This window comes from Diadema antillarum, unplaced genomic scaffold (assembly GCF_040938485.1).
Source record: "Diadema antillarum isolate AM-2024a unplaced genomic scaffold, OU_Dant_1.0 seq00000581_RagTag, whole genome shotgun sequence".
NCBI classification, from domain to species: Eukaryota; Metazoa; Echinodermata; class Echinoidea; order Diadematoida; family Diadematidae; genus Diadema; species Diadema antillarum.
In genome coordinates, this window is record NW_027271515.1 from 738,012 (window position 1) to 754,031 (window position 16,020).

General features: G+C 40.5%; 1 protein-coding gene across 1 annotated transcript; it reads right to left on the minus strand.

Annotated features, from left to right (window-relative positions):
* Nucleotides 1-4,442: 4,442 nt before the first annotated feature.
* On the minus strand, nt 4,443-15,793 carry LOC139735476 (gamma-interferon-inducible lysosomal thiol reductase-like). Its single transcript, XM_071646232.1, has 5 exons — nt 15,653-15,793; nt 8,724-8,918; nt 7,996-8,163; nt 5,775-5,921; nt 4,443-4,565 (listed from the first exon to the last, which is right to left on the minus strand). The coding sequence occupies exons 1-5, from the start codon at nt 15,791-15,793 to the stop codon at nt 4,443-4,445; spliced, it is 774 nt and encodes a 257-aa protein (XP_071502333.1).
* Nucleotides 15,794-16,020: the final 227 nt, after the last annotated feature.

Here is a 16,020-nt window from a genome sequence, read left to right on the forward strand (position 1 = left end):
GGTATAGGCCTAAATGCAATCCCACTGACCCAAAGGCCTAAAAATTGTGAAATTCTACATTAAAATTATGATATAAGTATCAAATTTCTTTCTGCTAGGAAGGATTGAATCCCCAACCTATACAGGTTATCTTAAAACAGAATGAGATCTCATTTCTACATCGAAGGTACATTGTCCCATGGATAAAAGTAGCATATTCAGAAAATTTCTGAATATAGAGAGGATTTGTGAAATACGGGGGGGGGGGGGGGGAGCTGCCTCTCTTGTCCTACCCATACACACGCAGCCCTGCACGTGTGATAATGAATACTCCATGGCGTTCATACACTGAGTGTATACACTGCATTGAGTCGTTATGTCTCGCTAGAAGGTCCACGTAACGGTCGTATGGAGTTGTTATACGTGTATTCTTGTTCAGTGGACTTGGCATATGAGCATATAGCTTGGTCAACCTATAACTTATGTCGTTAGTAAGGAACGAATTTGACACACTGTTAATTCCCCCAAAGTATTTTGTTCCAATTTAGCTGCTTTCATTGTTTTGATTTACGTAAGGGGCTTATCGGAAATCATCGTTTGCAATGTGAAACTGAACTGCAGCGTTTGAGTGGATACAAAAAGGGAAATGTATACAAAAGTAGAGCTTACTCCTGTCATATCAAAGTCACATTAACAATGTCAAAATTTATGCATCAATTTGTAATTTTCTTCTTTTAGTGAAGGATCTCGTATTCATCTCGCCTTATTATCTGTTTGCTTGGTTATTTTGTTACAACAATCTGAGGTATAACACTTCTGTCACTGTGAAAAAAAAAACAACAACGAACACTGATATTTAATCCTAACACAATATGGTTTGTCATACTGTTGTAATTTTATTCGGCTTGAGACTTCTAAAATACATTCCGTGACCATTAAATTTCGATTCATTTCGATGTTAAAATGACTAGAGGAAACAAAGCAGGATAACTCATCCTCCACCCACTTCCCGTTATTCTCATATCCAGTGACTGGCAGTTTAACCACTCAAAAAGGAAGTAAAACCGTTATCATCATGTCCTGTATGCATGTTTCTTTGTCTACCACCACCACCAACAACAAAAAATGTCTACGTGCCATGTGACTTTCTTACAGTAAATAGGCCCACATCGGCCGTTGCGATTTGTGGGTATAGCTGGCTGTTTGTGAGTTGATTCGAGGCCGTGACGCCGTACACGGTGGCTACAATACCGACAAAGGATATAGGCTGGAAAACAGGTGAGCTTATGAAATAATTGAAGGTCTTAAAGGGGAAATCCAGTCCATATATAAGTTTGACTGATAACAAAGAGTAAAATATTACGAGTTTAACAGTACAACAATTTTGATAGAAATCGGGTTAAAAAATAAGGAAGTTATGACGTTTCAAATTTTTGCTAATTTTTCAGGAAACAGTTCTTGAACAGTCAATATGAATATGCAAATGGCAAAGTGAGCATGTCATTCCTAACACAACTTGCCATATAGTTTGTGCATGATAAGATTTTGAAATTTCTGTTTTTTCTTTCAAACGCAATAATGCCCGAGGCTCCAATCCCGGTATATCGAACTGATCATTATTCTGAAGTTGTTCAACCAGGAATAACGTCATGTTTCAGACTTCAATTTTTCGTATTCTTTTTTTTTTTTGTACGCGATCAATGGAAAATTGTGAGGGTTGACATGGTTAGCTTACTCATTTGCATATTCATGTCCATTGTACAAGAACTGTTTTGCAGAAATTAACAAAGCTTTGGGGCAAATTATTTGTATAGGGCCCCATTTTCTCTCTCTTCTTTCTTTCTATAAAATAACAACAACAAAGCTTCAAAAATAATAATAACAATAATTGACAGTGCTTATATAGCGCATAACACAAAGTGATAATGTCCCTATGCGCTCAAGAAATAAAAAAATGAAAATATTATACAAAAACATACAATTCCTCTTACAGTGATGGTACCGAGCTTCATGTTTGCTTACACTGTAAACAAAGCCTTGCTTTGCAGTGACATGTCATACATTATTAGTGTACAAGAGAGCTCTTCTCTACAGGGATATTATACAGGCGACTCCCTTAAAAACGAAGTCCTCGGGACTGCCTTTTTTTTTTTTCGTTATATCGAAATTTCTTTATAGCCGAACAAATAATGTGCATAGAGACGTATTGATAATTTTGGAACCCGAATTTTACTTCGTTGTATCCGAAATTTCGTCAGACCCGTGTTCGTTATAACGGGAGTGCACTGTTTAGTAGCCTGTACACGAAATATATCTTACACCATCAATAACGGTGTTCTAGTTGACCCTGTATACCTGTTGAAACCTATTGGCTGTAAACTGAACGGAATCAATGCACTCTTTAAACTCTTGCCATTTCTACCGGATGTAAAACTTCACGATGTGTCAAAATAAAATTATATGAACGCACAACAATTAGATTTTGATCTTTAACTCACTCGTGTACATATATATAACAATTATTACACTATATTGGCTGTTATACAGGCATTTTGTGAAATCTAGTGACATTTTATAATTTCATAACTTCCTTAAGTTTCATCAGATTTTGATCAAATTTTCACTATTGTGCTTTAAACAGTTTACTCTTTCTAATCAAGCCTACCTTAAACTGGTCTGGAATTCCCCTTTGAACAAACAAAACTTTTTTTCCTTCTTTCTTTTCTTGATTTCCAGCGGCGACTTGTAAGAGGAATGCCGAGTAAGCTCACAGTTATTGCAGAGTAAAGATTCAAATAACATTCAAAGACTGAGGAATTAGATTTGAATCAGTAGAAATAGTTTTATTGAAGTCAAGGGCACGATTTGTTATCTCAACAAAATAGATAATTGAAGTGTGTTATCACAAACCTAATGCCCACAATCAATATGAAGAATGTTACAAGGTTCCTCAAGCACACTGGTTACGGTGTCGGTCAAAATAATAAACACATGATGCCCACTTGTGGTTCGTCGAAGTCTCTGGTAAGTGCAGTATAGGCTTCAAGCGTATAAATCCCAGAGATAAAGTGCTAAACATCGCACTTTTTACCCGTTTCTGAAGTTTATTCCCGTGACGTATCTCACGCATTTGCTAAATGTGAACATTTTTAGAAAGCGCACGTGGACCCGCTTTTATAAAATGATAGCACATCCAAACAGGACCACTCACGATCTTGGCAGAACCTCTTGATAACCGGATCGTAAAAGTGTGGATAAGTCTCTCAGTATCCAGGGTATCCTTGCTATATATGCATAACTCTTTACTATTAAACTAAAAATGTATAGAAAATGGTAAATGCATGCATATTTTGTTAGAAGGTAGACATTAGCTGCCCTGAGTTGACATAATATTGCAAAGCGTCACCTTGTTCCGCTATCCATATGGATCTACAATGCCAACGGCCGAATGAACGTACATTGTATGTGTGTTGACATTTAAGTCACGTACCTGGGATTGTACGGAAACGGCTTGACGATTCCAAGGTTTTACAAACACATCGGTGGTGAATGTACAACATGCACTCGTTTACTTTGAATGATTATGATATCAGAAAAATATTGTCCAATAGATATCTGGTATAAGGTGAGAATGCAACTCAAGTTTAGAACACAACACGAGTCACCCTATAATTCACACACATACACATAATAAGAAAGTAAAAATTAATCTTGGTTCACTATTATGCCATGCTCACTAACTACACGTTAGTACCTGAGATAACATGCACTTTTTTCAACCCGACTGATACACAATACCTCATGTAACTTAATATTTTGGTCTATTGATGCAACAAAATATCATTAATCATCAATTACAAATGAATAAAAGAAAATGATCCAAATGATCTCTGATGAAGAAGTTAATAGACAGCTTTAGAATTCGTATCGTGGACGTTTAGACGAAGATTAAGTGACCGCTCTCCTCTTTTTCTGCGTCGGGTTGTAAAGAAGCTTTAGATTACGCAACGATTTCTGCATATCGATCATTCTCGATCAAGCTTCACATTTTGCTAAGCTACATGTTCCTTCTTTTTTTAATTTCTTTTCTTTTCTTTTCTTTGTTCTTTCTTTACACTATTGTGCCGTAATTCAACGCTAGTATCCCGGGTCATCACAATCGATATCAAGGTTGTATTTTGCCGCTGTATTTTTCATACCTTCATTGATGAGCGGTTTTAACGTGATATTAATACCCCGTTTAGAATTGGTAGATAATAATACCCCATTAGAATATTAAGTAGACAATGAACACCTGACTGACTACAACAAGTTTATAATGAATTAGCTACGACACGAGTGCCAACAATGATGTTCTCTCTATCTTTCTTGAGGGAACTTCACCGCTGTCTGACGGAAGACCAGGTATCAAGAGAAGAATGTGGTGATGCGACTCCAGATTAGGAATGAGACGAGGTTGGTTTTTACTCTCGGGAGCAGGCCTTGGGGAGCGTGGCGCACCCTGCAGGTTTGGGGCCCGTGTAGGTGTCACAGACCACGCCCAGGGTATTGGACGTTACCTCATTCTGAATCTGCCGGGTGTGAACCTAGAAAGCAACCAATAAAGCAAGATTGAATCAGAGAACGAGTGACCCATTGCCTATAACTTTATCATTCCTGTATCGCAAGAATTTCCTTACATCGTTTTCACACTTTAGTGGGGAAAACGTGAAGGGTCTTGCGTTTGCAAAATTGCATTCCATTTAGTATGGTACTTTGTTATAACAACACAAAACAATTGTTTCCAATGGGACGGGACATAAGAAACGAGTTCGTATTGTCGCAGTATCATTACACGGATCTCTTTGCATCAAGTTTTCAATGTTTGTCGACTTTGTTCTAAAAAAAAAAATGAAATTTTGGGAAACTGATCCAAACAGGGCTTATACATTGACTGATAAACTGACTGACAAAAGAAAAAAATAAAGATAATCAACGACTGACAATTTCTTGTTGACTGATTAAATGATAAATACTGAAAGAAATGATGGAGGAAATGTTAGCATTGAAAATAAACAACCGACAGTTTCTCAGTTTCTAACAAAAATATGGTGTTATTCACCTAAGGTAACCGCCTCAGTGTTACCATCGTTATTCCAGAGGACACTGGCATTATTATTACCCTGACATAACCAGGCACCCATTTTTACCCCTGGGTCGGCAGAGACATCATAGTTGAAAAAACAAAAACAAAACAAACAAACAAAAAAACGCCATCTCATATGGACGTGTAAACTGGATGATACTCAATGGATTGAAGAATTCCATGATTTTCATTGGGTAAGTTTTTTCCTGGAGTACATTGGAACATGCAAGGTCTGTTCACATACCACGGGTGATCGTTTGAAAAGACACGCATACAATCGAAACAAATTTCACCTTGTTGCAATGAATGAACATTGTACTTTTAGGCCCTTTACAGATATATCTATAATACACAGATTGTGAATAATGACATGTTAAATATGTCATTGCATCAAATTATTCAGCATTTTGCTTAAGACGCTCGTGATGTCGAGAGCTCTCCGCAAGTACGATAAATATCTGAGAATCACTGGCATTGCATTTGATCATTTCCACTATATTTTTGACAAATATTGATGGTTTCTACAAAAATCCTTAAAGAACATTTGTGCTCAACCTTGCTTCGCAGAAACTTTTCCATCGGCTCCTACTTAAGGAACAAAGTCTTCTTCACAGGTGCAACAGCTCCATCAAAAGAAATGAAAAAATGCAGACTGTGCTCAATATCTCACCCCATTCAGGACGAACCAGGGTACGTATCGATGCGGGGGATTCAAGGCATTAGTCTTCAGGGCCATTTGATGCTCCATGTCGTTCCCTGCTTTGCTCTGTGTACACGTCTCGATTTTCGAGTAGTCGAGGGATTGCATGGAGGCGCACTTTATGTGTTCAGAAAGGATGAATAATGAAAGAATGAATCAGAATTGCAAATAGAACGTGAGCTACAGCACAATTAGCCCTTATCCATGTAAATACTGTATATACGTCATATATTTCGCGAGTCTAAATGTTCGCGAATCAGGAATTCCCGACGATTTCGCGAGTGCTTAAATTCGTGATTGTGGAGTCATGTACTGAACGGAGAATATGTATGTCACATCCACATCCGGATCAATTTCGCGAATAGCACCTGACTCGCGAAATTCGCGAAAATAAAAACCTCGTGAAATATTCGGCATATACAGTACATCGGGAACTACTGCCCTCCTTTGAAGTCATGCTCAGGCAAAACAACAAAAACAAAAACAACAGCAACAAAACAACAACAACAAGAAGAAACGCGCCAGTGATGAAGGACTAACGCTCTCAAAGCAAAAAAAGACGTCTCCTGCTGCAGTTTGCTCTAGTTTATCTGAGTTGGGGCAGAAGAGTCAAATGCAGCGTTAGAATTACACTTTCAACTGCATGAAGTAGATAATCGCGCTCGAACACTCTTCAGCAGATTACTTTATTACCTTATTTAAAAGATCAAATAAGCCAGATTATATGATAAGAATCAACATGCACAAAGGTATGTGTGCGTTATGGAATATAATTCAGTTTTTAACAGGAACCAATTTCCAATTTATTTCGATGGAGCATTATGATGAGAACGAATTCTTTCAAAAACTGTTTAAGAAATTCTAGTACTTTATTGACATTCTTATGTTACAATACATTTTGTGATTCAATCACATGTAACCCTAAACAACTTTTTCCTCGGCTCCATATTTCATCTTTGAGATAAAGTCAACGAAGAGGAATGCTCGACACCCCACTGTAACGCTTTAGAACCCAAACTATGCTTGCATGGATTACAAAGAGTTGCCAAACCTACTATAACACCTCCCTCTTACACATGTAAAAAAGAGTCTCGCGATTTGGCAAACAGGGCGCCGGGCATCGATCAAGTTGCGCACGCCTGAAATGTCCCCGGAGTCTCACAGCTCTACCCTCTCACCTCGCAAGGTTATTCACACGTTTATTGTGCAAATTCACAACATATAAACTACATCAAAATCCAACAAAGAGAATGGTTGAGGTTCCATATTCATTTCTCATTTATACAGGGTGGCCCAAAAAGAACGGAACGCCTAAGATTGTTAATTTTAGCAATATTGTTCCTAACATGTCATTATTTTGTATACTATTGGAAAGGCCATTCTTTTTCCAAAAGAATGACACAAAGTTCTTTATTTTTGGTTAATGCATCATGGTTTTAGGACCCTTTTTTGTCAACCCTTGCAATTTTCAAAATGTTATCATTTTGCACTCTCAGGGACACTGAAATCAGCGAGAATTCGGCTTGCCATAGAAGCCGTAACGTTCACAATGTGTGGAATGTGGCTGTCATTGTCCGTTACCATTGTGAATGAGACAACCTGACTTTAATAACACTGTCCGCCCCACATTCCGCACATTGCGAACGCTACTGGTTCTACGGCAAGCCGAATTCTCAAGGTTTCTTTATTTCTGAGAGTGCAAAATGATCGCATTTTGAAAATTGCAAGGGTTGACAAAAATGGGCCTAAAATCGTAACACATTAACTGAAATTAAAGGGCGTGGTCTCATTTTATTGGAAAAAGAATGGCCTTTCTAATAGTATGCAACATGATGACATATTTGCAACAATATTGCTGAAATCAAAGATCTTAGGCGTTCCGTTCTTTTTGAGCCACCCTGTATATTCTTCTGTTTCTTCAATTACAGTTCGTTATCTCAAAATTTCCTTGATTCGGAAACGAAATAAAATTTGTAATTTTGAAGGTAACCACCTTCTTTTCACTTTCAGATTCATATACCATCGGACAAACGAACATCGTGACCCCTAATGCCATGTCCGAGTTTAACAAAATCCTCTCTCACTCTGTTTATTCAATTCTATCATCATTAATATCAATTTGAATTCTGCATGGCTTTTATACACCCTGACTGCTGAAAACATGGGCGAACTTGGACCATGTGTGACTTACATATTCGGCGTTGGTCAGCGTCGGGCCGTAGTATTCCAAGCAGCTGATAAAACGGAACGCCTGTGGCATTGCGTAAAAGTTCAGTGCGCACGTTTCAATCAGATTTCCCAGACATTCGGTGGCCCCGTGCTGACAAGTAAAGTACCATTGGCCGTCATATTGTTGCTCCTGACATAGAGAGAGAAAGAGAGGGTGAGAGAGAGAGAAACCTTCTACGATTAACATCGGAAAAAGAGACAGACTACATAGAACGGTGAGTGGAATACGGTACTTGTGTTCGGTCTTTGCACAACCTGTATTAGTTTTATGGGGTCAGTGTGCCAGCGGGTACACAATGGAGAATTCTTTTCCTCGTGTAACTTCCACTTTTCTAAGCCATCTTTTATTTTGTTCAAACTTATTTATTTTGCTCCCTGTTTCGATTAACTCCGTACTTCAGTTTCTTCGGGCCCTGCATGTATTTGTAATTGCGGGAATTGATCGCTTCTCGCACAATCTGCTATCTACGTTGGTTATCCTTTTAAGCAAAGGAAGAATGAAGAGTTCCTCACAATCTAACAAATTTCAAATAGTAAGATATTCTTTCAAAACGTTTCGCGCCAAAAAGTCAGATAGTGATAAGGAGTTGGAATACGTTACCAGCTTGATATTAAATCATTGCTTTTTTTTCTTTTGATTAACCAAATTTGAATGAAGATAAAAAAGACGACAATTATCTTACAACTAACCTGAGCATTGCCGTAAGGAACCAGAGTGAGGTTCAGAATGCCTGAATCACCGATCTTCTGCCAAGTCGGGAACAGCTGGTTCTGAATGTATTGACGGCAGTCAGGACACCTGGATTCATAGTAGAGCTCCAGTTGAACAGGGGGTGCGTCTGTTAACCCTTTCTTAGTCTGCCAAAGGGAGCACTGCTTTTCCACCTATATACGAGAAATGGCGTGAAATGAAACCGTCAATAACCAAGCGTGCCAAATAACACCACACACAACCACTGCCTTTACGTTTCTTACAGTCATCATGGCAATAACTCCATCAACCATTCAAAAGTGCTGAAAAGGGTGTGGAAAGGTGGCCCACCCCTCTATAGAATATACATATCTGTGGTAACATGAATCACCTCTGTCAACAACTGAAAAGGAAACAATCACCTAGCTGTGTATACTACTCATTGCAACTTCCTCCAAACAAACAAAGCAAAGAAAAGGTTAAATGACAAAAATGCAGTTTACAGAGTTCAAACCAACCTTTAAACACGTTTGACACAGATTGATGTTAATACACATAGATATTGTATACATGCATGGTGCCATACAGGGGTGGATCCAGGAATTCCATAAAGGGGAGGCGCCTTTACAAAATCAAAGGGGGCGCACGCGCCCCTTTTTTTTTCGTATTTCTTTTGTTTTAAAAAAATAAAGAGGGGGCGCGCGCCCGGTGCGCCCCCTCTGGATCTAGTTTGCAGGGACAAACCTTTGTTGGTCGTAAAGGAGTCTGCGCCAAGACTACTACATGCACCACTTCGGCACTGTCCCATACGCCCTGTGTTGTATCTTCTCCCAAGAGGCTGCAGTGCGGTGGTGCGTGTATTAGTCTTGGCGCATGCAGACTCCTATACGACCAACAAGGGTTTGTGCCTGCAAACTACTCTGGATCCGCCACTGCAGTACATACAGGAAGACAAAGTCTCTGACCCGAGTCTTATACATTTCTATACATGCATCTCCATTGGGTCTACATGATTATGAAACCCTTGTAAAAACTTAATAAAGACAATCATAGGCTTACAGACGACGAGTAAAACTATCATATAACCACAACATCATTTAAAATCGATTATTGAAATTCGTGTACAAAGTACATGTCGACGGGTTTACCACGAACTGTCCTATCTCAATTTTTGGGGAATTTGAGTTTTTTGCATAATTGTTACATATAGACTCTCCTCTTTGTCGTGTTAAAGTTTCTAAGCAAAAAACGCATTTTTGACAAATATAGGGTGGTCTATCTCAAACCCTCTGATGAGAAATGTAACAAACCCTTTACCACGAGTCGTCCTATGTCAGATAGGTCCCTTTGTGGTAAAACTTGACGCGGTTGCGAATTGCACCCGCCGCGGACGCCCCCGGCCGCCGGCCCGTGCGCAAGAACTTACGTGCAGGTACGTGCGCATATACAAATTCGGGCTTTCGTGTGTGTGCGTGCAGAAATCTGACAGGCCTGCGCCTGCGCCTACGTGCTGTATGTAGTTAGTTGGGGATAACTACGCGCTCCTCCTTGGTGTAGTTGTACTGTCATCAAAGATCAGTCATGGACGGCTTTCCTCTCACCGGAAATCAACTCCAAGGATTGCAGGTGAATTTCTGTTTTTTATAAGACTACTCTGGGTATAAGGACAATAATCGTTAGATTTTTGTGAAGACAATTCATGAATTCATGAAAAGCTTATAAAATAACAAACAGTAAAATGTTGTGAGTTAGTGCGTCAAGACTAACGTTACAGTGTCACTGTAGTGTAGTGTATTAAACCTTAACTTCTAAGCCAGACCGTTAGTCGCTGTAACGTTAACGTTGTCGATTATGGTTTGGGGTGATTGATATCATCTAACTTGGTTAGGCCTAACGTCAGAAAAAAAAAAATCCGAGTTGTTCTTAACATGTCAGAATTGTAAAAAGAGCCCATTTATCTGATTAGTTCTAACAGTAACCATGGGCGTCACCAGGGGGGGTGCGTTGGGTGCGAACGCACCCCCCTTCAGCCCCTAAAAAAAAAAAAAAAAAAAAAAAAAAAAAAAAAAAAAAAAAAATCAGACTGCGAGCGACATCAACGCCGGACGCTAAATAATTATTCTTTTTTTATTTTATTTTAATTTTGCACCAGGGACAACAAATTCGTGGGCAAAAAAAATTCGCACCCCTGATGGCTCTGGCAGCACTGACTTTATACATATCTACTAGTATTCTATACAGTGTTTACTATTTATCGACCGTACTGTACATCCGTACGGTACGGAGCACGTACACGTTTGCATGTACGTGTGCTACTTACAAGAATGTTGGGTCTATGTACGTTACTTCTGACCAATCCATATTGCCAGCCCAAGTGCGAGCCTAAGCCTCATAAAAAAAAAAAAAAATAAAAAATGAAGGGGCAAGTATATCATTTTGCCCAACCCCCTCCATAATTCCAGAGACAAGAAGAATTCCTTCTCACCTTTTTTTTTGGACAGAAAAAAAAAAGTTGCTCCCATTAAAATATTGGAGGAGCAAGCCTATTATAATTTTGTACCCCATAACTAATATCTAACAAATGAGAAGATTTTCTTGCTTTTGAAAGAAAAAAAAAATTTTGCCCCCATAAAAATATTGGAAAGCAAGCGCACCATTTGCCCCACCCCACATAATCATAATTCCCGCGATGAAAAGAAATTGTTGCTTTTTTGTTAGAAATATGTCCAATTATTTCACCCAAAAGCAATGGCGTAACTACGGAGGGGGGGGGGTGCCCCCCCCCCCCCATCCGCTGGTTAAAAAAAAAAAGCAGGGTGGGCTGCTGTTAGTCTAGTCCACTGCCTGGACTGCCTTCGTATAGGGCTCACACCCGTAAATACAATGGAATGTCCCAGACCCCTTCACAAATTCGTACCAAAGATACCAAAATAGTAATTCAAGGGTGAGTAAACTGCTTTTGAAATCGACATGAAAGGGTGATCATTGCGAAAAAGTATAGTTACAAACGGCAGTTTTTGGACTTTTAAATGTCAAAATTTTCAAGCTCGCTCGCTCCGCTCGCTCGCATTTAATTGTTATGCCATTAGCTGCCAGTTATTGCCAGCAGTTAAGCCCGGTGCCCCCCCCCCTTAATTTCGAAAGCAAAAAAATATAGCTACAAACGGCGGTTTGGGGACTGTAAAATGTCAAAATTTTCAAGCTCGCTCGCATTTAATCTTTATGCAATACTGCCAGTAATTGTCAGCAGTTGCGCCCGGTGCGCCCCCCCCCCCTTAATTTCCAAAGCGAAAAATATAGCTACAAACGGCAGTTTTTGGACTGTAAAATGTCTAGCTTTTCAAGCTTGCTCTCTTCGCTCGATCGCATTTAATCGCTTTGCCATTCTCCTGATGTTGCTGCCAGTAATTGCCGGCAGTTGCGCCCGGTGCGCCCCCCCCCCCCCTCCTTTATTTCGAAAGTGAAAAATATATAGCTACAAACGGCAGTTTTTGGACTGTCAAATGTCAAAAATTTCAAGTTCGCTCTCTTCGCTCGATCGCATTATCGCTTTGCCATTCTCCTGATGTTGCTGCCAGTAATTGCCGGCAGTTGCGTCCGGTGCGCCCCCCCCCCCTTCCTTTATATTTTTTTAAAGCGAAAAATATAGCTACAAACGGCAGTTCTTGGACTGTAAAATGTCGACATTTTCAAGCTCTCTCTCTTCGCTTGCTCGCATTTAATCGTTATGCCATTCACCTGATGTTGCTGCCAGTAATTGCCAGCAGCTGCGCCCGGTGCACCCCCCCCCCCTTAATTTCCAAACCGAAAAAATATGACTACAAACGGCAATTTTTGGACTGTAAAAATAAAATGTGTAATTTTCTAGCTCGGTCGCTCCGCTCGCTCGCATGTAATCGTTTTGCCATTCTCCTGATATTGCTGCCAGCTATTGCAAGCAGTTGCACCCGGTGCAACCCCCTTAAATTCCAAAGCGAAAAAATATAGCTACAAACGGCATTTTTTTTTTTTTACTGTAGAGTGTCAGAATTTTCAAGCTCGCTCGCTCGCATTTAATTGTTATGCAATTTTCCTGATGTTGCTGCCAGTAATGTGTCATTTCACACCGTCATTCCATAATCCATTTGGGGGGGGGGGGAACCACAACCTCCCCCCTTGGTCGTTCCGCTTGCTCGGGCTCGGTCGCGTTCATGACATCAGTGTAAGAATTAATACTAGAAGTTTGTTTAAATGATACCATTTATAGGCAAATTGTTCATTAACAATTTACTTCAAAATGTACTGATACCTTAAACAAGTGGGACTGTTTCGAGTCGATAAAACACGCAAAAAACCTGCATCAAATTGCACACTTTACAACATCAAAATGCAAAAAGTGCTCACCGCGGGAGGGGGACACTCCCTCCCACATCCTCCCCCTCGCTCACTCCGCTCGCTCTTGCTTGGCCGCGTTCATGAAATTCAGTGTAAATATTAAAACAGGAAGTTTATTTGGATGATACTATTTTATATGCAAATTGTTCAATAATAATCTACATCAAAATATACTTCTACCTTAAACAAGTGGGACTGTTTCAAGTCGATAAAACAAGCAAAAGCAAGCATCAAATTGCACCATTTACAACATCAAAATGCAATTTCAGTTCTAACCGTGGGAGGAGTGGCCCCCTCCCACACCCTCCCCCCTCGCTCGCTCTGCTTGCTCGGTCTCGGTCTCGTTCATGACATCAGTGTAAGAATCAATACAAGAAGTTTATTGAAATGATATGATTTATAGGCACATTGTTCAGCACCAATTTCCATTAAAATGTATACCTGCTACCTTAAACAAGTGGGACTGTTTCAAGTCGATAAAAACACGCAAAAAACCTACATCAACTTGCACCATTTACAACATCAAAATGCAAAAAGTTCTCACCGTGGGAGGAGTGGAGACAACAGGCACTTCCACACCCTCCCCCCCCCCCCCTTGCTCGCTCACTCGCATATTAACACCACCCCCACCCCCCCCCCCAAAAAAAAAACAAAACAAAACAAAACAAAACAAAAAAAAAACAAAAAAAAAAACAAAACATTAAAAGTCTGGGGATATATTCCAAATGTCTGTCCAAAACATCGCGCTATAGTGTCAAAACGCACCCCCCTTGAAAAAAAGCTGGTGACGCCCCTGGTAACATTGTTACTCAAGGTTAGTTCGAACGTTTAACGTAAGAACTTTACTACCTAACGGTAGTAACAATGTTAGACTCTAACCTACTACCGTTAGGCCTAAAAATGTTAACGTTAGAACTTGAAGATCTCAGTTGGACCCTAACTCAGTTGTTAAACGATCTCTTTGGTCTTAAACGTTAGACAACTTGTGTCTAGAATCTAGCTAACGTCCAGTTAGATAGGCCAAGCCTTTTAGATCTAGGCCTAACCATTACTAACGTTACTGTAACAATGCTAGAGTTTCTAGTAGAACTCAACCTATATCCAGGGCTGCAAACATTGGAAACTAGTTGAGAGTAAGACGCCAGGCCAATGCTATAATTTAAGGAGTCAAAATGAGTGAGATCAATAACAAATGCATGCAAATGAAATAAAGTTTTAGAAGTGAGAAAGGACCAAAATGAGTCAGAGTGAATCTCACTCTCAATGAGTGAGCTCAGGTGGCAGCCCTGTGTGGCTGTATATCACTAACCTTGCTTACGCTAGTGCTGTAACGTTAAATAGGGACACTTGCACAGGATCTGACCTGTTAGAGTCTAGAACTAGTATCAAGTAATATAGACCAATTATCTTAGCATTATTCTAAAAACTAACAGTTAGGGCGTAGATAGACATTCTACTACAAACGTCAGGCCTAATGTTCTACCGCCGTACCGGTACTTCCCTATTATAGTATTGTAGTAGTAGCGCCCCCTAGCGGTTTCACCCTAACCCCCCTGTCTACAGGGGAGGTATAAAAGGGATTGCCTGTACGCGCATCCCTCAGTTGTGACCTGGAACCTGATTGAAAGACATACTGACTGAGCTACAAGACAAGTTACAGTTGCAACTCACCAGTAGTGCCGGTAAGTACTACCGTTACTACAACAGTGGCGTCACGGACAATTGTCCTACTTCCTGTGCCATTGTTTTCGTGGACATAGAGCCGCATTTTAGGCTGACTCCGCTGCCGCTATTATTTTCGCCAACAGGCGTTGCACTCCTATACCGCACCGATACGCGAAGGGTGGAGCACATGCGACGGAGCCGAGGCGAGAGCTCTTGGCAGCGCGAGGGAGCTTGGCGGTGTCCACGTTTGTCGATTGTTCCTGTAGTGTAACTCGTTTTGTGCTTGTTTTGTCTACTTGTCTTGGTGTAATCGTTTTCATTGGTAATTTTGCTTGTTGGGGAGGAGGAGTGTGTTGATTGTTTGAGTGACAGTGCGTGATTTGTGACATCTTGCACTAGACCAGGCCCACCTGTATTCAGGGAGCTCCAAATTCATTGAAATGTCATCTTTTCTGATTGTTCTAGTTGCAAGCGTGTTTCGTTTGTTAGTTTGATTGTCGGTGGTGTTTGCTGAAATTATTCTTTGGCGTGATTTCAGCTTGTGAGTGCGATTGTCATTGTTTGCGTGGTGCGTTTTTCTTTTTAAACGTGGTCCAGGTCTAGATCTCGGTCTAGCCCTGTATACGCGTTACGTGTATTTGCGTGGTGGTCGTCTGCGTGCTAGATCAACATTTGTCATATTTGTTTCACGTGTTTCGTTCCACACGTGTGTCTCGGTGGCTTGGGTAGGTGGACCTCCCTTGCCCCAGTCGTTGCGTGATATCACTGTATTCGTTGCGTGTTGTATCCCTGTGTATACCTGTGTGTCCCAATTCAGACGAGTTTTAACTTGCCTGATATTTCGCGCGATAGCGTTGCCGGATAGCTCGTGTGTGCGGTGTGTATTCACTGCACTCGCTAGCCATTCTGTCAAAGCTTCCAGTGTGTTCAGGCACTGGCGTGCACAGTTCTCCACGTCCATCGTGTGTAAGGAGGGAGGGTATTTCCCTGCGGTGAGCTGCGCGCCTGTTGTGCTGGACCTCTCTGGCATCGCGTTCCCCTTTCAGTGTATATTCGTATAGAGCGGCTATTCGTGTTCTTTCTTCGTGTTTTCTCTGTCGCGCTCTCCTACTTTTCGCAACCTGCGAGATTCGAAGCGCGATCTCCTTTCTTTCTCGATCGCGTTTTCTATTGTCGCGCTCATTCTTTCTTTGTTTGTTGCGTCGACATTTTCATTTTCTACTGTCATTTTGACTTTCCTTGCTATCTCTATTCCGC